Consider the following 22,263-nt stretch of genomic DNA (forward strand, 5'->3'; position numbering starts at 1 on the left):
TAATGTTTTTCAGCCAGTGCCTGCAAAGCCAACATTCATCGTTCTGACGCCTTCTGAGAGCCTATGGGAGCGTTAGAAAATGTCACGTCATGCCAGAGATCCCCTGTTTTGGTTAGAGATGATCAAGAAGGCCATGAAATGGTCAGAGACAGCGCTTCCTGTTTGGAATCTTCTCAGGTTTTGGCCTGCCAAATGAGTTCTGTTATACTCACAGACACCATTCAAACAGTTTTAGAAACTTTAGGGTGTTTTCTATCCAAAGCCAATAATTATATGCATATTCTAGTTACTGGGCAGGAGTAGTAACCAGATTAAATCGGGTACGTTTTTTATCCGGCCGTGCAAATACTGCCCCCTATCCCCAACAGGTTAATCCATAGTCTGTGTGAGGTGATGATGATAATGTGTGTGTGTGCTGATGATAATTTCCATTTGGGGTATTTTCACCAGTGGTGTGTTTTTGGGGTTGAAAGTGCTTCATCACAAATTGGACACAAAGAATACCCTGCACTCAAGTCAGGAGTATCGTTTGAGCATGTTCTTTTTTATATATATTAAAACATTGAATGTGCCATTTGACACAACATTTTTGCATGGAAAACAATGTAAATACCATAATCATACAGTATGTGGGTATAAATGTGCTATAACATGACATAACATGTCTCCAAGGGTCATCCTTGCAATTGTATATATTTTTATATAAATCATTTTAATAATGCCTATTCCATTCCATCGCTGAAAACAATCACAACCATCATAATATTCTACCACAAGTCAATGCATGGTAATTCCCCCTCACTTAACAATTCCAATTTCTTTTGAATGTCGTGTCAAGAAAAACTGAAAAAAACGCACATAGCTCTATAGTGGCATGCTGGGTATTCATGTCACTTCAGAAGGTGGTTTCAGTGGACATAAGTTGTGTTTACTGGAGAATCCAACCTTTACCTGAAAACATGATTGATAGGAAGTCGTAAAGAAACCTTTAATGTAAATAATTCTACTATGGCTTTTTCATGCTTTTTAGTACTAGCTAAACTCTCGTTTTTATTTATCCCATCAAAATGACAGGTGCAATAATATACTGCACACTATATTGCATTAATGTTACTGACAGTCACACCTTTATATAAATATTTTATTCAATATGTTGTATATGTGTATACAACAAACACAAACTACAGTGCAGACAAACTTGTTGCATATATGTATGTAAAATTTGCAGTACATACCAACAGTTCTTGATACACATAGCCTACTACATGCAGTTCATCAATGCCATCCTCTCCCATGCAACAGATGAGACAACGGGCAAACTATGTGATTGAAAAACTAAACCAAAACACATGTAACAAACATCCCCTCCATCTACATTAAGACAAATTTGTTGACAGAGAGAGAATAGGGAAAATATTTTTTGAGTGACAACTGTTTTGGAAGGATCAGGAAAACGACATCACACATGACCCGTATACAGTAGGATCAAAACAAACAAGATGGCGTCTAGAGCGATAAAACAGATGCATTTTTACACACATCAGTCATTTACAAAAATAAAGTTCCACCTTCGAAGAACAAGTCAACTGGTCTGCAGGGGCTTGGGTAGCCTAGCACGTAGAGTTCATTATGATGTGGGGAAATGACTGGCGCTACATCCCAAATGGCACCCTATTCCCTATTTAGTGCACTACTTTTGACCAGGGCCCATCTGGCTCTGGTCAAAAGTAGTGGACAAATGTAAAAAATAAGGTACCATTTGGGATGCGACCTGGGTGTCATGTGGAAGAGGGACACCAGCCCTAAAGATAATTAAAATGATTTCAGCTCCTTTGTGTATTGTGCGACATTGTTATAATAGCATTAATGTAGCTTTGTACAGACAAGTGTTTTTAAGTCTAATTAACAATCTGTTTCAAAATCCCCTAGAAACTAGTATCTCAAAATCCCAATAAACCTCTTAATATACTAGCAATTTTAGCAGCATACAGTAGCTTCAGACTACTTATCAACATTCTAAATCGTCTATCAAAACTATTATGAAAATCCTTGAATCAAGACAAGTTTGTTAGTAAATCAGCTGATAAATTGCTAACAGTCATGATCAGATCAGGACTCTGAACTGAAAGTGCTGTGAAGTACTCTAGCTCCAGTGGAAGTAGGAATGTGCCTAACAACATGTTGTTTCGAGTCACAAACAACTCCACACTAACAAGTAGGTCTGAACAGTACCTTTCCATTATCACACAGTCCCTTGTGGAAAAACATGCATGTAAATGGTTCTAGGTATGCCGCAACCTCGATTCATATGAACACGAGATCCAAAATGATATCAATCAAGACCTTTCAGAGGTTCATCGAGAAGGCCAACAGAGAATTGATTAATCAATGGGATTATGTTTGTGAAAATTAACCATATGGTAAGTCACAGTAAAAAAATACACAAAACAGGAAAATCTAGTCAGAATCCGACTGCCGTCGGCTGCTGTTGGCTATTGATCTACACAGTAACAACTGTGGTATCGTAAGATGTTCTGACTTATTGGATACTTTGGTAACTTTATGAATCAATCTCTGTGGTCTGTGAAGGTTGTTGAGTGAATATGCTACTAGGTCTCTAATGGATGTGTTTGGTGGGTGAGGCACCTTAGACCCAGTCGTGACTGGATATATGTTTTTGCATGCCAGGGATTGAAGTCTAAACAGGGCACGTGACATGCCAAGATGAGCGACAGTGGACTCTTCATGCTGAGCTAGGAGAAAATCCTCTGGTATTAAGTCGTTTAAAAAGTAGTTTTTAAAATATTTGTAATAATTTTTTGTATACTGTGAAAAGTTATAGTATAAGCCATCTCTTGCATTGCTGCTGCAAGAAAAAAGAGAACACAATACTAACCTTTTATAGTTTGCTGAACAAAATGGAGATGCACCCGATCAGTGGCACCTACTCCCGTTCAGCCGCTTTCCAATCCAAACCTCGAGTAGAGTTGTATGTAAAATGGTTGATTATAAAATTGCTGCCTCTTTTGGGCTTGAAACATTTTTTCTGAGCCACTAGCCTAGCCTGTTTCTCAGAGAATTCAGTGAATGAGGGACAGAAGCCTACAAGGCCTATAGATATTGCTAGAGTCCACGCTCCGAAATAAGAATTAAGGAAAAATAGACCTTTGTTTCCTAGTTACCTACCAGACGAGGCAGAGCTTACCGCTGGTGGGATCGGATAGTGATATGTATACACCGCTTGTTAAAGCGCTCTCCCACACACACAAGCATTTGTGTGTCTGTGTGTTTGTGGGATCCTAGCATTGATTGCAATGGTGGTAATTAGCACTTCGTCAGCTATGATTGCGGGAGCTATCCACCAGGCTCCAGTGTTTCTTTATCGAGCCGTAAACAAACAACAAGCAGCCTGAGATTCTGACTCTCCCCTTGATGTAGACGTTGTGTGAGAGTGTGTGTATCTGCAGTGCTTCCCAAACAACAGTCTTCCTAAATGAGTCCCTGGAACCAAGCCACCGGTGGAATCTAATTTTGTGTATGTGTGTGTGTGTGTGTGTGTGGGTGGAAGAGTATATTTCAGTGTCTATGTGTCTGTGTGTATTATAAAACCACACACTGTCCCTGCAAAAAAAGTTATTAGACAAAGAGAAAAGTGTGATAATAGAGATAGAAAGAGATGAGAACGTACTTGTAAAAAAATAGAGGATGACAATCCGCATTTCCTTTTACTATATTTGTACAGCATTTACCCCAGACCATAGCTGGTGAACTGTGTTATAGGAAATAGACTCGCACAGACTCTGCTGCAACAGGGCATAAAGTAGAGGGGTTGGTCTTGGGTTACTGGTATCCTATGTGGCCGTGTAACACATATCATTCTCATGGATTCTCACATTTACAGAGAGGATTATAAAGGAATTCCATTATTTGGTCAGGCATTCCATGGTCAGAGTCACTCTTCCTTCCTTTTTAGTAGAGGGAGGGGTAAGTCGACGAACACCTTTCCGGATTGATCCACCATTGATGAGTTAAAGAGAGAGAAGATGAGGAGGAGAAGAAAGGAAGGAAAGAGGGATTGCCTGGATCTGATCCACAGAAGAAAGACAGTGCAGGTTCGGAGTCCAGTAGGGAGAATCCCTGCCTCCATCGTATTCCCCCACTCCACACACACACCCTTCCCTGCACACACATGTAAGGTGAGGTGTGGCTATGTGTGAGGCCTAGAAGAAGTAGCAGTAGTAGTACTCTTGCTGACTGGTTTGCCTCCATTCATCACTGGGGGCTCGGTTGTGTTTTTATTGGGAGGGACGGCGGTTTTGGGAGCTTTGATCTCTCCTACGTCATGCAACGATGGCTCTCTGTACATAGCAACTGTGAGGGAGGGAGAAAAAGGAAGAGAGCAAGAAAGAGAAGTAAGGAGATAGGGAGAAAATGGGAGAAAGGAAGAGAGTGAGGGGAGAAAGAGAGGATAAGAGAAAAAGGGAGAGAATAGAAGAGAGGGAGAGAATGGAAGAGATAGGGAAAATCTTGTTAGTAAAACCCAGAGTAAAATAGGTTTACTTTCTCCTCTTTCATTAACCTGTAAGGGTATAGGGGGCAGTATTGAGAATTTTTGAAAAAATATGTGCCCATTTTAACTGCCTATTACACCAACTCAGAAGCTAGAATATGCATATTATTGTTCAGGTTTGGATAGAAAACACCCTAAAGTTTCAAAAACTGTTTGAATGGTGTCTGTGAGTATAACAGAACTCATTTGGCAGGCAAAACCCTGAGACAGATTCTGACAGGAAGTGGATACCTGATGTGTTGAATTGACTTTGAGCCTATGCCATTGAAAAACAAAGGGGGTTAGGAATATTCTGGCACTTCCTTTTGCTTCCACAAGATGTCCCCAGCCTTTACAAAGTGTTTTGAGTCTTCTACAGTGAGATCTGACCGAATAAGAGCCATGGAACGGCGATGGCCCATTAGACACCTGGCGCGCGATTTGATGGTGGGTACTCTCATTCCGAAACGTTTTAAAAGAGAACCCAATGGTCCGCCTTGAATTTTATTCATGTTCTGGTTAAAAAAGGCCCTAATGATTTATGCGATACAACGTTTGACATGTTTGAACGAACGAAAATATATTTTTTCCGTTCTTGAAGTGAAGTGAAGTCCGGCTGGCTTAGATCATGTGCTACAACACGGAGGTTTTTGGACATAAATTATTAGCTTTTTTGAACAAAACTACATTCGTTATGGACCTGGGATTCTTTGGAAGTGACATCTGATGAAGAGAATCAAAGGTAATGGATTATTTACATAGTATTTTCGATTTTAGATCTCTCCAACATGGCGGTTAGTCTGTATCGCAATGCGTATTTTTCTGGCGCAGTGCTAAGATTATTGCAAAGTGTGATTTCCCAGTAAGGTTAATTTTAAATCTGGCAAGTCCATTGCGTTCAAGAGATGTAAATCTATAATTCTTTGAATGACAATATAATATTTTACCAATGTTTTCTAATATTAATTAATTATTTTGTTGTCATGACTTGACTGCCGGTATTGGAGGGAAACGATTTCCTGAACATCAACGCCATAGTAAAACACTGTTTTTAGATATAAATATGAACTTGATAGAACTAAAAATGCATGCATTGTCTAACATAATGTCCTAGGAGTGTCATCTGATGGAGATTGTAAAAGGTTAGTGCATAATTTTAGCTGATTTTATGGTTTTGGTGACGCCTGTCTTTGAATCGACAATACACTACACACAGCTATTGTCAATGTACTCTCCTAACATAACCTAACTTTATGCTTTCCCCGTAAAACCTTTTTGAAATCGGTAAACGTGGTTAGATTAAGAAGATGTTTATCTTTCAAAGGCTGTAAGTTAGTTGTATGTTTGAGAAATTTGAATTTGGACATTTATTTGGTTTCAAATTTGCCGCTCTTGAAATGCACCTGCTGTTGATAGGGTGCGCCACGGGGGGCACGTTCACAAAAAGCATAACAATTATTTTAAGAATTATAGATACATTACTCCTCTATGCACTCGATATGTCCGATTTTAAAATAGCTTTTCGGATGAAGCACATTTTGCAATATTCTAAGTACATAGCCCAGCCATCACGGGCTAGCTATTTAGACACCCGGCAAGATTAGCCTTCACCAAACTCCAATTTACTATTAGAAAAGTTTGATTACCTTTCCTGTTCTTCGTCAGAATGCACTCCCAGGACTTCTACTTCAATAACAAATGTAGGTTTGGTCCCAAATAATCCATCGTTATGTTCCATCAGCGACGTTTTGTTCGTGCGTTCTAGACACTATCAGAATGCTAAATCACGGTCACGAGCATGGAGCAGAACGTGACAAAAAATGTCTTAATATTCCATTACCATACTTTGAAGCATGTCAACCGCTGTTTAAAATCAATTTTTATGCCATTTATCTCGTAGAAAAGCGATAATATTCCAACCGGGAATCTGCAATGAGCTAAACAGCCGAATGAAAATACTCCACGGGGGCGAATCGCGCACGCGCCTAATTCAATGGTCCTCTGATGCGACACTTGGAAAAGGAGATAATTTGTTTCAGCCTGAGGCTGCCTCGTCATCGTTCAGGTTTTTCCCGGGTTCTGAGAGCCTATTGGAGCCCTAGGAATTGTCACGTTACAGCTAAGATCCTTACTCTTCAATAAACAGAGACAAGAAGAACGAGTCCTTGTCAGACAGGCCACTTCCTGCATGAAACCTTGTCAGGTTTTTGCCTGCCATAGGAGTTCTGTTATACTCACAGACACCATTCAAACAGTTTTAGAAACTTTAGGGTGTTTTCTATCCAAACCTGAACAATAATATGCATATTCTAGCTTCTGATTTGGTGTAGGAGGCAGTTAAAAAATGGGCACATATTTTTTTCAAAATTCTCAATACTGCCCCCTAGCCCTAAGAAGTTTAAAGAATTTTAGATACAGAACTCCTTTATGCAATTGCTATGTCAGATTTTAAAATAGCTTTTCGGCAAAAGCACAATTTTCAATATTCTGAGTACATAGCTCAGCCATCACGGCTAGCTATTCAGACACCCGCCAACTTCGGGGCTCACTAAACTCAGAATTATTATTAGAAAAATTGTATTACCTTTGCTGATCTTCATCAAAATGCACTCCCAGGACTGCTACTTCCACAACAAATGTTGTTTTTGTTTTAAATAATCCATAGTTATGTGCAAATACCTTTGTTTTGTTCGTGCGTTCAGGTCACTATCCAAAGGGTAACGCGAGAGTGCATTTCGAGATAAAAAAATTCTAAATGTTCCTTTACCGTACTTAGAAGCATGTGAAATGCTGTTTAAAATACATTTTTATGGTATTTTTCTCGTAAAACAGCGATAATATTCCAACCGGACAATAGTGTATTCATTCAAAGGACAAAAGAAAAAAATGGCGAGGTCTCGGGAATGCGCATTTCCAATCTCTTAGTCACCAGGCAGTCCACTGACAAACTGTGCTCCTGTACTCTGCCCAGAGACAGGAGACGCCTCAATCCGCTTTCTGAACATTTTAGAGAGTCTATGGACGCCTTAGAAAGTGCTACATAACCCCACAGGCACTGTAGTTTCGATAGAGAAGCTAAAGGAGAACTACAAATTCGCAGACAGGCCACTTCCTGCTTGGAATTTTCTCAGGTTTTTGCCTGCCATATGAGTTCTGTTATACTCACAGACACCATTCAAACAGTTTTAGAAACTTCAGAGTGTGTTCTATCCAAATCTACTAATAATATGCATATTCTCAGTTCTGGGCAAGAGTAGTAATCAGTTTAAATCTGGTACGTTTTTAATCTGGCCGTGAAAATACTGCCCCCTATCCCAGACAGGTTAAAACAATCTAACAATGGAGCTTTTAGTATATTCAAAAATACTTGATATACCTCTATCGGTATGCCATCAAGCCCTGGGGTTTTTCCAGACTGAAAGGATTTAATAGCCTTAAAAAGTTATTCCTCTGTAATATGGCCTTCACACTGATATTTCTGTACATTTGTTAATTTTCCATGTTTTATATTATTTGGAAAGAATTCCTTACCATAATCTTCATTCAGTGGGAGAGGATGAGACGGAAAAAGAAAACATCTGCCTAAAATAATTAGCTTCCTCTCTTAAAATATAATTTGGAGAATCATAGTATCATAATCTTCAGTAACGAGTTTCTGCTAATTATTTTTGTTAGCGTTCCTGTATTGGAGATTCAACAATAATTTTGTGCATTTTTCTCCATATTCCATCCAGTTTTCTTTATTTTTGTAATAGATTACATTTGATTGTTCTTGAATAAGTTCCTCAAGTTTTTTTTGTTTTTCCTCTAACTTATTTTGTATCTCTGTAGTATCGTTTTTATTGCTATCTATCTGTACTATTAGTTCATGGATTTCCCTTGTTAGTCTTATTTCTTTAGCCAGAAGCTGTTTTTTTTTATTGATGAATATTGAATTGAATGACCCCTGAAGGTACATTTAAAGGTATCCCAAACAATAAGGGGATTTGCTGAACCTATATTTGTCACGTCCTGACCATAGAGAACTCTTATTTTCTATGGTAGAGTAGGTCAGGGCGTGACTGGGGGGTTTATCTAGTTCAGTTATTTCTATGTTGTGTTCTAGTTTCTTTTTTCTATGTTGGGGTTTTGTATGATTCCCAATTAGAGGCAGCTGGTCATTGTTGTCTCTAATTGGGGATCATATTTAAGAAATTGTTGGGAGATTATTTTGAGTTAGTGCATGTTGCAGCTCTGTCGTCACGGTTTGTTGTTTGTTATTAGTTTATTGTTTGTCTTGCTAAGTTTCACATTCAAATAAAAGATGTGGAACGATACGCTGCGCCTTGGTCAGTTTCAACACAAAATCGTGACAATATTATACTGGAAAAAGTTATAAATTCTTTTGTCTTAATTAAAAATAAGTTGTCCTCCAGTAAACTTTGATTACATTTCCAATATCCCCGTCCACGTGGAAAATCTATAACAATTATGTGAATGCCAATTAGATGATGATCCGATCGCATTCTGTCTCCTATTAAAACTTTTTAAACTTTTGATGCAAGAGAGAAAGAGACAGGAAAGTAGTCAAGATGACTAGCTTGATTCAAATTTTTAGGGATACGGGCCAGCATTGGGAAGTTTGGATGAAAAGTGTGCCCAGAGTAAACTGCCTGTTACTCAGGCCCAGAAGCTAGAATATGCATATAATTAGTAGATTTGGATAGAAAACACTCTAAAGTGTCCAAAACAGTTAAAATAATGTCTGTGAGTATAACAGAACTCATATGGCAGGCGAAAACTTGAGAAAAATCCAACCAGGAAGTGGGAATTCTGAGGTTTGTAATTTTCAAGTGAATGCCTATCAAATATCCAGTGTCTGTGGAGTCAGATTGCACTTCCTAAGGCGTCCACTAGATGTCAACAGTCTTTAGAACGTTGTTTCAGGCTTCTATTGTAAAAGGGAGCAAATAAGAGCTGTTGGAACCAGTGGTCTGGCTGTAAGCCTTTAATTTAGTCTTCCCAGTCCAGGCTGTGAGCACTAGCTGTTCCCTTTCATTTCTAAAGACAAAGGAATTGTCCGATTGGAATATTATTGAAGATTTATGATAAAAACATCCTAAAGATTGATTCTATACATCGTTTGACGTTTCTACAAACTGTAATGGAACTTTTTTGACTTTTCGTCTGGACCCGCGCCTTGTCCATTTGGAATAGTGAACTGAACGCGTGAAACAAAAAGGAGGTATTTGGACATAAAGATTAACTTTATCGAACAAAACAAACATTTATTGTCTAACATGGAGACCTGGGAGTGCCATCAGATGAAGATCATCAAAGGTAAGTGATTAATTTTAACGCTATTTCTGACTTTTGTGACACCTCTCCTTGGTTGGAAAATGGCTGTATGGTTTTTGTGGCTAGGCGCTAACCTAACATAATCACATGGTGTGCTTTCGCCGTAAAGCCTTTTTGAAATCGGACACTGTGGTTGGATTAACGAGAAGTTTATCTTTAAAATGGTGTATAATACTTGTATGTTTGAGGAATTTTAATTACGAGATATCTGTTTGAATTTGACGCCCTGCAATTTCACTGGCTATAGGCCAGGTGTTGCGCTAGCGGAACCCCCTTCCCAGAAAGGTTAAGTCTCCTCCATGTCTATCTCACTAGGTCGGGGTTTTTTAGTCTCCAAATATCTACTATTTCTAATGTGTCCATAATATTTGTGATATCCTTAAGGGCACTGTGATGATAATTTGTAGAGTGAATACCTTTACGGTCCATTGAGGTACTTAACAATGTGTTATAGTCTCCTACGATAATGATTATATCATTTGTTGCCTGTAAGTTAAATCAATTGGTATAAATGTTTTCGAAGAAGTGTGTACCATCCTGATTTGGACCATATAGATTAATGAGCCAAATCACTTTCGTCCACTTTCATATTCAAAAGAATCCACCTTCCTTGTGAATCATTCCTGATTATTTGCACATTCAGATTGAAATTTTAGTTAATTAATATCATCACACCCTTTGAGTTCCTTTATCCGTGACAGAACATTATTTCACCACACCATTCCTTTTTCCACACAACTTCATCTAAGAATTTAGAGTGAGTTTCCTGTAAACAGTATATGTTATAGTCCTTTTCTTTTAGCTATGTAAAGACTGAAATTATTTTTATAATCTGCCAAACCATTACAATTATAACTAGCTATACTTATTTCACCCCTTACAATAACTAGATACTATTCTCAGTCTAAATTGACCATAATTAGTGCTTGTAAAGTTACTGCCATCAGAGGTATTATGACGGTCAAAACTAGAGCTTTCAAATGTCTGATATTTAGAATTCAAGAAATTGGTTCTAGCAATATTTTTTTATTCCCTTGCCTGTTTGCCTGTGAGCCAATGCCACAGATGTTAGAAAATTGAGACAAATAATGTGTGTAACAAATCTGAGTAGGTTGATGTGTATGATATTGGATATGATATAATGCGAGTGTGTATGATGTCTGTATAAGAGTAAGACTATAATGTGTCATGACCAAATAAATAATAACTCTGCCAATTTGCATGTTTAAGTGTTTGTGTGTAACATGTAGTGCGTATAGCCTTAATAAGTATTGTGGTTAACCTTGAAAGAAGTCCAGCAGATGAAGACCCTACTTTTCAGTTCAATATATTTCCTCTCATTACAAAACAAACTGTGGGGAATTCTCTAGCCGCTGAACTATTCTAATGCCTGTACTCTATACTACTCTAATGCCGCTGAAATTGTTATTTTCTAATGGACACAAATTGTACTCAGTGTGGCAATTGCTTACCTTCTAATGGCTTGGGCAGGAAGTGAGCAGCTGGTTTTGTTTTCTTCACTCGATTACCCTTCATGGCTTGGCCCTCTTTGTTGAGTCCCAGGAACCAAGCCCTCCCTGACTCCTGTTGCCTGTACAGCATCGACGAGTAGATCACATAGTAGTTTTCAAACACAGACTCTTTGAACTTGCATTCCAACGTAAAGAGTTCCTGCAAAGAAAGAAATACAGGTTAAGTATCAGGTCTGTGGCAGTGTGGTTCCTGCTCTCAATAGATGTACAACTGACCACTGGAAGCTGGGGTTTGATTCCAGAATCTACCCTTCTAACTTTAGCTCCTCCTCACATGTATCCTCTTGTAATTTTGACATAATTATTCTTGAAAATACTTATTTTAAGTATCGGGTCTCGAGGCATACAGTAGGTCAAGGGGACACCTTATTCCCCATTGTTCACTACACCTCTGGTTAACTATCACAGAGTTCTGGGGGTAAAAGCAGTGAACTGCTTTTGTAGTAAGATGTCTTTTTTGTATTCTTTTTTTTAACTAGGCAAGTCAGTTAAGAACAAATTCTTATTTTCAATGACAGCCTAGGAACAGTGGGTTAACTGCTTTGTTCAGGGGCAGAACGACATATTTTTACATTGTCAGCTCACGGATTCGTACTTGCAACCTTTCGATTACTAGTCCAACGCTCTAACCACTAGGCTACCTGCCGACCCAAAGACACAAGATTTGTGCAATTGCAAAAATAACAGTGAAGCACAGGCTAAAAAGAGACGACATACTGCAACAACATCTGATTCATGTTTGAAAATGTAGCCATATCCAGAGGTCAAATCTCACATTTGTTTCACGCTAGCAGATTACAAATTAGTGTTATGACAGAGATAAGTGCCTACCCAGGTAAAGTGTCGCCCATATTTCCACAAGTGCTGCAGTGCCCTGAGGTAAATCAGCTAAATCAACCAGCAGATAGCTAGCTCTCTAAAGTCATGTCTGATAAGTGTGGTGGTGGCAAAATGGCACACTCACTTTCTCCTTCGCCTTACCCTTGACTTCGGGTGTGAAGGGGTTGCGCCTGAATACACCTTCTGCAAAGCTTTGACCTAATCACCCCAAAACCAGCACAATCCATGTCCCCACTTGACACATGCTACCTACTAGAAAGTGCACAAAAGTAGTTCAAATGACCTTGCCTGAAACTCTGAAGAATTATCCTACAAATGCCATATCTTAATTTGACAGTTTCTCAAAACAGGAAAATAATCCTGAAGGAAATGTTAATTATTGTGTGGATTATAGTTAATGGAAATATTTTGTAAGCCTAACCTTAATATATATTTTCGTTAGGGACATTTTGAAGAGGAAAAATCGAACTTTAGAAGCATTTACAAGTGCTTTCCCAAGTTCAATTTGTTACACTAGCTACAGTGCCTTGCAAAAGTATTCATGCCTTTGTCGTTTTTCCTATTTTGTTGCATTACAACCTGTAATTTAACCTGTTAGGGCTAGGGGGCAGTATTTACACGGCCGGATAAAAAACATACCCGATTTAATCTGGTTACTACTCCTACCCAGTAACTAGAATATGCATATAATTATTGGCTTTGGATAGAAAACACCCTAAAGTTTCTAAAACTGTTTGAATGGTGTCTGTGAGTATAACAGAACTCATATGGCAGGCAAAAACCTGAGAAGATTCCTTAAAGGAAGTGTCCTCTGACAAGATCTTGTTTTTCTTGTCTCTGTTTATTGAAGACTGAGGATCTTTGCTGTAACGTGACACTTCCTACGGCTCCCAAAGGCTCTCAGAGCCTGGGAAAAAGCTGAATGATGTCATTCCAGCCCCAGGCTGAAACACATTTGCGCTTTTGGCAAGTGGCCGATAAGAGGATAATGGGCTGAGGCGTGTGAACGAGTCGATCCCGTGCTTTATTTTCTTTCGTCTATTTACCTAAACGCAGATTCCCGGTCGGAATATTATCGCTTTTTTACGAGAAAAATGGCACAAAAATTGATTTTAAACAGCGGTTGACAAGCTTCGAAGTACGGTAATGGAATATTTAGAATTCTTTTGTCACGAAATGCGCCGTGCTCGTAACCCTTATTTACCATTCGGATAGTGTCTTGAACGCACAAACAAAACGCAGCTGTTTGAACATAACTATGGATTATTTGGGACCAAACCAACATTTGTTATGGAAGTAGAAGTCCTGGGAGTGCATTCTGATGAAGAACACCAAAGGTAATCAAACTTTTCTAATAGTAAATCGGAGTTTGGTGAAGGCTAAACTTGCTGGGTGTCTAAATAGCTAGCCCTGTGATGCCAGGCTATCTACTTAGAATATTGCAAAATGTGCTTTCACCAAAAAGCTATTTTAAAATCGGACATATCGAGTGCATAGAGGAGTTCTGTATCTATAATTCTTAAAATAATGGTTATGCTTTTTGTGAACGTTTATCGTGAGTAATTTAGTAAATTGTTAGTAAATTCGCAGGAAGTTTGCGGGGGGTATGCTAGTTCTGAACGTCACATGCTAATTTAAAAAGCTGTTTTTTGATGTAAATATGAACTTGATTGAACAAAACATGCATGTATTGTATAACATAATGTCCTAGGTGTGTCATCTGATGAAGATCATCAAAGGTTAGTGCTGCATTTAGCTGTCTTCTGGGTTTTTGTGACATTATATGCTAGCTTGAAAAATGGGTGTCTGATTATTTCTGGCTGGGTACTCTGCTGACATAATCTAATGTTTTGCTTTCGTTGTAAAGCCTTTGTGAAATCGGACAGTGTGGTTAGATTAATGAGAGTCTTGTCTTTAAAATGCTGTAAAATAGTCATATGTTTGAGAAATTGAAGTAATAGCATTTCTAAGGTATTTGAATAACACGCCACAGGATTCCACTGGCTGTTACGTAGGTGGGACAATTTGGTGCCACCTACCCTAGAGAGGTTAAACAGATTCTTATTTTCCGCAGTCATCTCCCTCTTCAAAGGGGGTGACACTCTAGACCCAAACTGTTGTAGACCTATATCCATCCTGCCCTGCCTTTCTAAAGTCTTCGAAAGCCAATTTAATAAACAGATCACTGACCATTTCGAATCCCACCGTACCTTCTCTGCTGTGCAATCTGGTTTCCGAGCTGGTCACGGGTGCACCTCAGCCACGCTCAAGGTACTAAATGATATCATAACCGCCATCGATAAAAGACAGTACTGTGCAGCCGTCTTCATAGACCTGGCCAATGCTTTCGACTCTGTCAATCACCGTATTCTTATCGACAGACTCAATACCTTTTGTTTCTCAAATGACTGCCTCGCCTGGTTCACTAACTACTTTGCAGACAGAGTTCAGTATGTCAAATCGGAGGGCCTGTTGTCCGGACCTCTGGCAGTATCTATGGGGGTACCACAGGGTTCGATTCTCGGGCCGACTCTTTTCTCTGTATATATCAATGATTTCGCTCTTCCTGCGAGTGATTCCCTGATCCACCTCTATGCAGACGACACCATTCTGTATACATCTGGCCCTTCATTGGACACTAACTATCCTCCAAACAAGCTTCAATGCCATACAACACTCCTTCTGTGGCCTCCAACTGCTCTTAAAAGCTAGTAAAACCAAATGCATGTTTTTCAACAGTTCGCTTCCCGCACCCGCCCGCCCGACTAGCATCACTACCCTGGACGGTTCTGACCTAGAATATGTGGACAACTACAAATACCTAGGTAGACTCATATTAAACATCTCCAATCCAAAATCAAATCTAGAATTGGCTTTCTATTTCGCAACAAAGCCTCCTTCACTCATGCAACCAAACTTACCCTAGTAATACTGACTATCCTACCAATCCTTGACTTCGGCGACGTCATCTACCAATAGCAGCCAATACTCTACTCAGCAAACTGGATGCAGTCTATCACAGTGCCATCCGTTTTGTTACCAAAGCCCCTTATACCACCCACCACTGCGACCTGTATGCTCTAGTCGGCTGGCCCTCGCTACATATTCATCGCCAGACCCACTGGCTCCAGGTCATCTATAAGTCTATGCTAGGTAAAGCTCTGCCTTATCTCAGCTCACTGGTCACGATAACAACACCCACCCATAGCACGCGCTCCAGCAGGTATATCTCACTCGTCATCCCCAAAGCCAACACCTCCTTTGGCCGCCTTTCCTTCCAGTTCTCTGCTGCCAGTGACTGGAACGAATTGCAAAAATCGCTGAAGCTGGAGACTTTATTTCCCTCACTAACTTTAAACATCAGCTATCTGAGCAGCTAACCGAGCACTGCAGCTGTACATAGTCCATCTGTAAATAGCCCACCCAACCTACCTACCTCATCCCCATATTGTTTTAATTTACTTTTCTGCTCTTTTGCACAACAGTATCTCTACTTGCACATCATCATCTGCTTATTTATCACTCCAGTGTTAATCTGCTAAATTTTAATTACTTTGCTACTATGGCCTATTTATTGCCTACCTCATGCCATTTGCACACACTGTATAGAGACTCTTTTTTTGTATTGTGTTATTGACTGTATGTTTGTTTATCCCATGTGTAACTCTGTTGTTGTTGTTTGTGTGACACTGCTTTTCTTTATCTTGGCCAGGTCGCAGTTGTAAATGAGAACTTGTCCTCAACTAGCTTACCTGGTTAAATAAAGGTGAACTAATAATAAATAAAAAATCTCAGCATATATAAACCTGTTCTGAAAGACCCCAGAGTCCGCAACACCACTAAGCAAGGGGCACCACCAAGCAAGCGGCAATATGAAGACCAAGGAGCTCTCCAAACAGGTCAGGGACAAAGTTGTGGAGAAGTACAGATCAGGGTTGGGTTATAAAAAAATATACTAAACTTTGAACATCCCACAAGGCACCTTTTTAAATCCATTATTAAAAAATGGAAAGAATATGGCACCACAAAAAACCTGCCAAGGGAGGGCCGCCCACCAAAACTCACGGACCAGGCAAGGAGGGCATTAATCAGAGAGGCAACAAAGAGACCAAAGATAACCCTGAAGGAGCTGCAAAGCTCCACAGCGGAGATTGAAGTATCTGTCCATAGGACCACTTTAACCTGTTAGGGTATAGGGGGCAGTATTTTCACGGCTGGATAAAAAAATGTACCCGATTTAATCTGGTTACTAATCCTACCCAGTAACTAGAATATGCATATACTTATTATATATGGATAGAAAACACGATAAAGTTTCTAAAACTGTTTGAATGGTGTCTGTGAGTATAACAGAACTCATTTGGCAGGCAAAACCCTGAGACAGATTCTGACAGGAAGTGGATACCTGATGTGTTGAATTGACTTTAAGCCTATGCCATTGAAAAACAAAGGGGCTGAGGAATGTTTTGGCACTTCCTATTGCTTCCACTAGATGTCACCAGCCTTTACAAAGTGTTTTGAGTCATATACTGTGAGATCTGACCGAACAAGAGCCATGGAACGGTGATGGCCCATTAGACACCTGGCGCGCAAGTTCATGTTGGGTACTCTCGTTCCAATACGGTTTAAAAGAGAACGCAATCGTCCGCCTTGAATTTTATTCATGTTCTGGTTAAAAAAGGCACTAATGATTTATGCGATACAACGTTTGACATGTTTGAACGAACGTAAATACATTTTTTCCGTTCGTGAAGTGAAGTGAAGTCCGGCTGGCTTAGATAATGTGCTAACAACACTGAGCTTTTTGGACATAAATGATGAGCTTTTTTGAACAAAACTACATTCGTTATGGACCTGGGATTCCTGGAAGTGACATCTGATGAAGACAATCAAAAGGTAATGGATTATTTGCATAGTATTTTCGATTTTAGATCTCTCCAACATGGCGGTTAGTCTGTATCGCAATGCGTATTTTTCTGGGCGCAGTGCTCAGATTATTGCAAAGTGTGATTTCCCAGTAAGGTTATTTTTAAATCTGACAAGTCGATTGCGTTCAAGAGATGTAAATCTATAATTCTTTGAATGACAATATAATATTTTACCAATGTTTTCTAATATTAATTAATTATTTTGTTGTGATGACTTGACTGCCGGTTATTGGAGGGAAACGATTTCCTGAACATCAACGCCATAGTAAAACGCTGTTTTTCGATATAAATATGAACTTGATAGAACTAAGAATGCATGCATTGTCTAACATAATGTCCTAGGAGTGTCATCTGATGGAGATTGTAAAAGGTTAGTGCATAATTTTAGCTGATTTTATGGTTTTGGTGACGCCTGTCTTTGAATCGACAATACATTACACACAGCTATTGTCAATGTACTCTCCTTACATAACTTTATGCTTTCGCCGTAAAACCTTTTTGAAATCGGACAACGTGGTTAGATTAAGGAGATGTTTATCTTTGAAAGGGTGTAAGTTAGTTGTATGTTTGAGAAATTTGAATTTTGACATTTATTTGGTTTCAAATTTGCCGCTCTTGAAATGCACCTGCTTTTGATAGGGTGCGCCACGGGTGGCACGCTAACGTCCCACATAGCCCCAAGAAGTTAAGCCGTACACTCCACAGAGCTGGGCTTTATGGAAGAGTGGCCAGAAAAAAAGCCATTGCTTAACCTTTCTGGCAAAGGCGTTCCGCTAGCGACCCACCTTGACAACATCCGGTGAAATTGCAGAGCTCCAAATTCAAAATACAGAAATGGTCATAATAACCATTCATAAAAAATACAAGTATTATACATCGGCTTAAAGATTAACTTCTTGTTAATCCAGCCGCTTTGTCAGATTTCAAAAAGGCTTTACGGCGAAAGCATACCATGCAATTATCTGAGGACAGCGCCCCGCTTACAAAAGCATACAAACATTTTACAACCAAGTAAAGGAATTACAAAAGTTAGAAATGGCGATAAAATGAATCACTTACCTTTGAAGATCTTCATATGGTTGCAGTCACAAGAGTCCCAGCTACACAATAAATATTTGTTTTGTTCGATAAAGTCCCTCTTAATATCCCAAAAACTCAATTTTTTTGGCGCGTTTTGTTCAGTAATCCACTGGCTCAAAGGCGGTCAAAACATGCAGACGAATACATCCTAATAGTACCGGTAAAGTTCATCGAAACATGTCAAACGATGTTTATAATTATCTGGACAATAGCGTATTCAATAGAAAGGAAAAACAACGAAGGGCACGCACTCGGGCACGCGCGCAAACCAGCACTGCATGATTATACAGTCCACTGACAGAAAGGTCTCATTCTTCTTCATTTTTCAGAAAACAAGCCTGAAACAATGTCTAAAGACTGTTGACATCTAGTGGAAGCCATAGGAACTGCAATCTAGGTCCTAACCCATTAGATACTGTGTATATGCATTCAATTGAAAATAGCCACATAAAAAAATCCCACTTCCTGGATGGACTTTCCTCAGGTGTTTGCCTGCCATATCAGTTCTGTTATAGTCACAGACATTATTTTAACAGTTTTGGAAACTTTAGAGTGTTTTCTATCTACCAATGATATGCATATCCTAGCTTCTGGGCCTGAGTAACACGCAGTTTACTTTGGGCACACATCTCATCCAGACGTCGAAATACTGCCCCCAAGCCATAAGAAGTTAAAGAAAAAAGTAAGCAAACACCAAAAAGGCATGTGGGAGACTCCCAAAACATATGGAAGAATGTACTCTGGTCAGATTAGACAAAAATTTAGGTTTTTAGCCATCAAGATAAACGCTATGTCTGGCGTAAACCCAACACCTCTCATCACCCCAAGAACCCAATCCCCACAGTGATGCATGGTGGTGACAGCAACATGCTGTGGGGATGTTTTTCCATCGGCAGGGACTGGGAAACTGGTCAGAATTGAAGGAATGATGTTTGGAGCTAAATACAAGGATATTCTTGAGGGAAACCTGTTTCAGTCTTCCAGAGATTTGAGCCTGGGATGGAGGTTCACCTTCCAGCAGGACAATGACTCTAATTATACTGCTAAAGCAACACTCGAGTGATTTAAGGGTAAACATTTAAATGTCTTGGAATGGCCTAGTCAAAGCCCAGACCTCAATCCAATTGAGAATATGTGGTATGACTTAATCAAGAAGTTGAAATCAACACTTTATTGGGTTCTGATGCAGCTGGAATACCTTTTGGCTGTCATGTCTGAAAAGCTTTCATCAAATGGGTCTACAGCAGTGGTGGTTGGTGCTGTTTAAGATCAGGGAGGACAACTTGTTTATTTATGAGCATGGTCTTATTTCTCCTACAGCATATTGAATGACTGTTGTTCATATTTTTGGGGTATTTATATTAATCACAACTTTTACTTCATTATTTTCTTTAGGAATGTAGTGTACTTTTTATTCCATACATTTTCCCTGACACCCAAAATAACTCGTTACATTTTGAATGCTTAGTAGGACAGGACAATGGTCAAATTCACACTTATCATCCCTGGTCATCCCTACTGCCGCTAACTTGGTGGAATCATGCAACACAAAAGCTTAATTTGTAAATGATATCTAAGTGTTGGAGTGTGCCCCTGGCTATCCATAAATACATTAAAAAAGCAATTTGAAATTGTACTTTAACTATTAACCTGTTTGGGCTAGGGGGCAGTATTGAGAATTTTGGAAAAAATATGTTCCCATTTTTAACTGCCTCCTACACCAACTCAGAAGCTAGAATATGCATATTATTGTTCAGGTTTGGATAGAAAACACTCTGAATTTTCTAAAACTGTTTGAATGGTGTCTGTGAGTATAACAGAACTCCTATGGCAGGCAAAAACCTGACAAGGTTTCAAGCAGGAAGTACCCTGTCTGACAAGGAGTCGTGCGTCTTGCATCTTTTTATTGAAAAGTAAGGATCTTAGCTGTAACGTGACAATTCCCAGGGCTCCGATAGGCTCTCAGAGCCCGGGAAATAACTGAAGGTTTACGAGGGAGCCTCAGGCTGAAACACATTATCACCTTTTGTAAGTGGCTGCTCCGAGGACCTTTGAATGAGGCGCGTGCACGAGTCGCTCCTGAGGAGAAATTTTATTCGGCTGTTTAGGCTCAATGCATACTCCCGGTCGGAATATTATCACTTATCTACGAGTTAAATGGCATAAAAATTGGTTTTAAACAGCGGTTGACATGCTTCGAAGTACGGTAATGGAATATTTAGACATTTTTGACACGCCAATGCGCCATGCGCGGGACCGTGAAGAAGCATTCTGATAGTGTCTAGAACTCACGAACAAAACGTCGCTGTTTGGATATAACGATGGATTATTTGGGACCAAACCTACATTTGTTATTGAAGTAGAAGTCCTGGCAGTGTATTCTGACGAAGAACAAGCAAGGTAAGAACATTTTTCTTATAGGAAATGTGATTTTGGTGAAGGCTAAACTGTTTGGGTGTCTAAATAGCTAGCCCTGTGATGCCGGGCTATGTACTTAGATTATTGCAAAATGTGCTTCATCCGAAAAGCTATTTTAAAATCGGACATATCGAGTGCATAGAGGAGTTCTGTATCTATAATTCTTAAAATAATTGTTATGCTTTTTGTGAACGTTTATCATGAGTAATTTAGTAAAATCACCGGAAGTGTTCGGTGGGAATGCTAGTTCTGAACGTCACATGCTAATGTAAAAAGCTGGTTTTTGATATAAATATGAACTTGATTGAACAGACATGCATGTATTGTATAACATAATGTCCTAGGTGTGTCATCTGATGAAGATCATAAAAGGTTAGTGCTGCATTTAGCTATGGTTTGGGTTTATGTGACATGATATGCTAGCTTGAAAAATGGGTGTCTGATTATTTCTGGCTGGGTACTCTGCTGACATAATCTAATGTTTTGCTTTCGCTGTAAAGCCTTTTTGAAATCGGACAGTGTGGTTAGATAAAGGAGAGTCTTGTCTTTAAATAGCTGTAAAATAGTAATATGTTTGAAAAATGGAAGTTTTCGGATTTTAGAGGAGTTTGTATTTCGCGCCCCGCCCATCATTGGATATTGGAGCAGACGTTCCGCTAGCGGAACGTGAAGATGTAAGAGGTTAACCACCTAACCGAGGAACTCAATTTAACCTTGCGCAATACCCTAGATGCAGTTGCACCCCTAAAAACAGAAAACATCTGTCATAAGAAAATAGCTCCCTGGTATACAGAAAATACACGAGCTCTGAAGCAAGCTTCCAGAAAATTGGAACGGAAATGGCGCCACACCAAACTGGAAGTCTTCCGACTAGCTTGGAAAGACAGTACCGAAGAGCCCTCACTGCTGCTCGATCATCCTATTTTTCCAACTTATTTTAGGAAAATAAGAACAATCCGAAATGTCTTTTTGATACTGTCGCAAAGCTAACTAAAAAGCAGCATTCGCAAATGGAGGATGGCTTTCACTTCAGCAGTAATAAATTTATGAACTTCTTTGAGGAAAAGATCATGATAATTAGCAAGCAAATTACGGACTCCTCTTTAAATCTGCGTATTCCTCCAAAGCTCCATTGTCCTGAGTCTGCACAACTCTGCCAGGACCTAGGATCAAGGGAGATACTAAAGTGTTTTAGTACTATATCTCTTGACACAATGATGAAAATAATCATGGCCTCTAAACCCTCAAGCTGCATACTGGACCCTATTCCAACTAAACTACTGAAGGAGCTGCTTCCTGTGCTTGGCCCTCCTATGTTGAACATAATAAACGGCTCTCTATCCACCGGATGTGTACCAAGCTCACTAAAAGTGGCAGTAATAAAGCCTCTCTTGAAAAAGCCGAATCTTGACCCAGAAATTATAAAAAACTATCGGCCTATATCGAATCTTCCATTCCTCTCAAAAATTTTAGAAAAAGCTGTTGCACAGCAACTCACTGCCTTCCTGAAGACAAACAATGTATACGAAACGCTTCAGTCTGGTTTTAGACCCCATCATAGCACTGAGACTACACTTGT

At 39.4% G+C, this 22,263-nt stretch overlaps 1 protein-coding gene across 1 annotated transcript in view; it reads right to left on the minus strand.

Moving 5' to 3' along the window:
- Window positions 1–3,653: 3,653 nt before the first annotated feature.
- LOC115160603 (fibroblast growth factor 14-like) overlaps window positions 3,654–22,263 on the minus strand; it is a 74,648-nt gene continuing 56,038 nt past the window's right edge. The window contains exons 4-5 of the mRNA XM_029710797.1: window positions 11,359–11,557; window positions 3,654–4,371 (exon numbers count right to left, since the gene is read on the minus strand). Coding sequence (XP_029566657.1) covers window positions 4,208–4,371; window positions 11,359–11,557 — 363 coding nt within the window. The 3' untranslated portion in view covers window positions 3,654–4,207. The remainder of the gene's footprint in view (window positions 4,372–11,358; window positions 11,558–22,263) is intronic.

Source organism: Salmo trutta, chromosome 24 (assembly GCF_901001165.1).
Source record: "Salmo trutta chromosome 24, fSalTru1.1, whole genome shotgun sequence".
NCBI classification, from domain to species: Eukaryota; Metazoa; Chordata; class Actinopteri; order Salmoniformes; family Salmonidae; genus Salmo; species Salmo trutta.